Genomic DNA, 3,689 nt, shown 5'->3' with positions numbered 1-3,689 from the left:
TGCTCAGTGTTTGAATACCATGGCATGACCCTTAGGCCAGCAGAGGCCGGGGAAGCTGCGGGGCCTCGTTGACCCCGCGGTGGCCGCATCCCTCAGCACCACAGGGCGGGAGCGTGCTTTGGGCGCCTGCCTCCCCTCATGCACCGGTGCTTTCCACACATTTTCCGCCTCGGCCCCACTTCGTGGCAGCGGCGGGAGAGGGGCTTGGGTCCCCCCACAGTCCCAGCGAGGGGGTGGCTGAGGCTTTCATGGACACCGAGTCACGGAAGTCACGGTGGCAGGCGTCCCCTGACAGGAACCGAGCGGAATGGAGGCGCCTTGACACTCCCCGCAGCCGGGAAAAGGCCCCGGGCGCGTCTGTCGGGGGTAACGGCCTCCCCGGGGCGGGGGCAGCGGGACTACACCTCCCGGCAGCCATTGCGCCAAGCCCACTCTCCCGCGGGGCGCTGCCGTTCCGGGCGCCCAGGCGCGCTTCCGGTGCGCGGAGCCGGAAGGGCTTGTCTGCAATTCCGGGGAAGACCGGCACGTGTGGGAGCGGCGCAGCGCGGCCCGGCCCGGTCCGTCCCGTCCCGCCGCCATGGCGGCCGTGAGGGTGGAGGAGGTGCTGGCGGCCGCCGAGGAGCAGGAGGCGGAGAAGCGTCGCAGCGTCACGGTGGAGAAGGAGCTGGAGCTGGAGTTCGACTTGGGCAACCTGCTGGCGCTGGACCGCAACCCGCCGGCGGCGGCGGGGCTGCGCGGGGCCGCCCCGGGGCGGGAGGCCAAGCTGCGGGCGCTGGCCCGCGACAACACGCAGCTGCTGGTGGCCCAGCTCTGGGAGCTGCCGGCCGAGCGCGCCGGCGGGGCTGGGGGGCCGCTGGTGGCCCGGTTGCCCGAGCCGGCTTTCCGCTTGCCGCGGGAGAAGCCGCCGCCGCGACCGCGGCCGCCGACCCGTTGGGAGCAGTTCGCCCGGCTGAAGGGCATCCGCCGGCGGAAGCGGACCTCGCTGGTGTGGGACGAGGAGGCCAAGGAGTGGCGGCGGCGCTGGGGCTACCGGCGGGCGGGCGGCGACCCGGCCCGCGCCTGGCTGGCGGAGGTGCCAGAGGGCGCCGACCCGGAGGAGGACCAGTTCGCCCGTCTGCGGCGGGAGAAGCGGGAGCGGGTGGCGCGCAACGAGCTCAACCGCCTGCGCAACCTGGCCCGCGCCCACCGGGCCGGCACCGCCATCCCCGCCGCGCCCCTCCACCCCACCGGCCACCAGAGCCGGGAGGAGTTAAGCCACGTCGCCCGTGTCGCCCGCGTCTCCACTGCCTCGCTCGGCCGCTTCCAGCCCCGGCTGCCCAAGGAGCCATCGGAGCCGCCGTCCCGCAATGCCGGCAAGAAGCGCCGCTTCGAGCCCCTGCTGGGCAACCTGGCGGCCGAGCGCAGCCGGCAGCTGGAGCTGCTGCGGGACATGGGCAGCAAGAAGCCAGTCCTGGACATCACCCGCGCTGTCAACAAGCAGCTGCGCCAGGAGGAAGCCGAGGCAGCTGCTGCCAAAGGCAAGAAGCAGTCACAGCGGGGGAAGCGCGGCCGCCGGCAGCAGCGAACTGGCCGCAACAGCAAGAAGAGCGGAGCCCGGCGGCAGCAGCAGCAGCGGCCTGCAGGCAGCAGCACTGGTGGCGGCAAGAGAAAGAAGGCATGAGGGACAGAGGGACTGCCTGCAGCATGGGGTTGGGGATACCCACTGAGGCATGGGAAGGGACTGTTACTGCCAGCCTCCTGCCTGGTGCTCTATTCCCACACCTATTTGTCAATAAATATGCTCCGGTCTTTCTAAAATGTCCTGCGTTTGGCTCTTAGCTGGCAGTCAGAGAGGCACGTCTTCTCTGTCCAAGGGGTGCTGGTGATGTATCAAGGGCGTTGGGAGTCCCAGTTCCCCCCAGTTTCACAGGGACAGCCAGGTAATACTGCTTCATGGCTGGCCGTGGCTGCAGCGTTTCCAGGCAGGACTGAAGCTGAGCAAAGCTGTCCCTTGCTCTGGTAATGGACTGGGGGTGGACTGCACTGGTGAACTGTGTTTTGATCGAGTAACAGCCTGCTCAGGCACAGATACAGTCAAAGGATGTGGTGCTGCTCTCTGCGCTGGGCAAGTGGCCTGACGGTGGAGCTCTTGCTACATAAATCAGCTTCTGCCACTCAGCTCTGTGGTATTCAGGCTCAGTTACAAAAGAAACACGAAAGCTTACTGTAAGATTTATTGCAGGGCCTAAGAAATTGTACAGATTTCCTAGAGATTTCTGTTGATTTAAAAAAAAAAAAAAAAAAGCTGGTGACCAGCCATTGAATTCAACAGAAAAATGTTTGTATTGAGCATCAGATTAAAACCTAAATTTCTCCCTGTATTAACAGGGAGTTAACAGTAATACATCATTTCATAGAAATAGTTTCACAGTGATTTTCCTTACCAAGCAGTTTGAGCGCAGATATTGGAAATGATCCCAGACTTCTGCTTATTACTCTTCTGAACTCTCTACTGCCTCCCGTACAGAACAATTTGCCATCCCAATATGTGGCTTAGCTACAGGAAGGATGCTGTTCCCTGTGTCCATTCCTGCTAAGAGGGGTAGTAAAACAAGTTCCAGGAATCTCAAGTAAATTAAGTTCTCAGACTTTCAAGCAGTAAACTTGTGAGTCATTAACTTGTGAGTTGAAGAGGGTAGGTTTAGATTTGATATCAGGAAGAAATTTTTCACTATGAGGGTGGTGAGCCACTGGAACAGGTTGCCCAGAGAAGTTGGGGGTGCCTCATCCCTGCAGGTGTCCAAGGCCAGGCTGGATGGGGCTTTGAGCAGCCTGGTCTAGTGGGAGGTGTCCCTGCCCAGGGCAGGGGGGTTGGAACTAGATGATCTTTAAGATCTGTTCCAACCTAAACCGTTCTATGATTCTGTGATAATGTAATATTTCACTGCAAATGAGTTTTTGGAAAAGCTCGGTGACTCTATAGCAGTTCTGTTGTTTCACTTGTACCAGTTCAGTAGGATGGCAGCTTGACCACGATCAAAAAGCAAAACCTCTGTCCGCATAAGGTGTCTTCTGGGGGCAGAAGGTACCTACGCTTTGGAACTGGAGGGATTTGGGTGGTATTGGTGGCCTGACTATAGCGTTCAGCCTATGGGTTTTGTATAGGATGTGCCTTTTGTCTCTTAAATGTTTCTGGCTGCTGTGCTGGGCAGCCTTGCTGGCGGCAGGATTGGTCTCATGGACACAGCCCATTGCTACCAAGCCTTTGGTGTAAGCAGCTAGGCAAAGCAGGGGCAAAAAAGCACTTGGAAATGTGGAGAAAAAGTTGCTTTGAGATACAGTCCAAACCTCTGATCTTCCTGCCGTTTCCACAGGGCGCATCTTGTACCTGCTTAAACCAAAGAGCATGGCTCTCTCTCCACACACGCACACAAGAAGTATTTTATGCCGCTGACGACTTTATTGGTGAAATTGCTCCACTAAAATCCTGGTCAGTTTGTGCATTTCCAGCAGGGATGAGGCTCTCCGGGGGTGCCGCCACTTTCCGTCTCTCCCAGGCGATGAAGGTCTCACAGTTTGTGCCGAATCGGAACAATTCTTATTTCAACCGGGCAAAATCCTCGGGTTTGGTCAACTTTGTGACTGAAGCTGGGGGTCGGGGAGCGGGTGGGAGCCCCCGGGAGGAGGCGCTGCCGCCGCCCCGGCTCGGC

General features: G+C 59.8%; 1 protein-coding gene across 1 annotated transcript; it reads left to right on the top strand.

Moving 5' to 3' along the window:
* Positions 1-486: 486 nt before the first annotated feature.
* On the top strand, positions 487-1,797 carry RRS1 (ribosome biogenesis regulator 1 homolog). The gene has a single exon (XM_054193307.1). It carries the CDS (start codon positions 578-580, stop codon positions 1,658-1,660), a length of 1,083 nt encoding a protein of 360 aa, XP_054049282.1. The 5' UTR covers positions 487-577; the 3' UTR covers positions 1,661-1,797.
* The last annotated feature ends 1,892 nt before the right edge of the window (positions 1,798-3,689 follow it).

Source organism: Rissa tridactyla, chromosome 2 (assembly GCF_028500815.1).
Source record: "Rissa tridactyla isolate bRisTri1 chromosome 2, bRisTri1.patW.cur.20221130, whole genome shotgun sequence".
NCBI classification, from domain to species: Eukaryota; Metazoa; Chordata; class Aves; order Charadriiformes; family Laridae; genus Rissa; species Rissa tridactyla.
The sequence above is the reverse complement of the archived record's forward strand: the minus strand, read 5'-3'. Positions and strand labels throughout refer to the sequence as shown.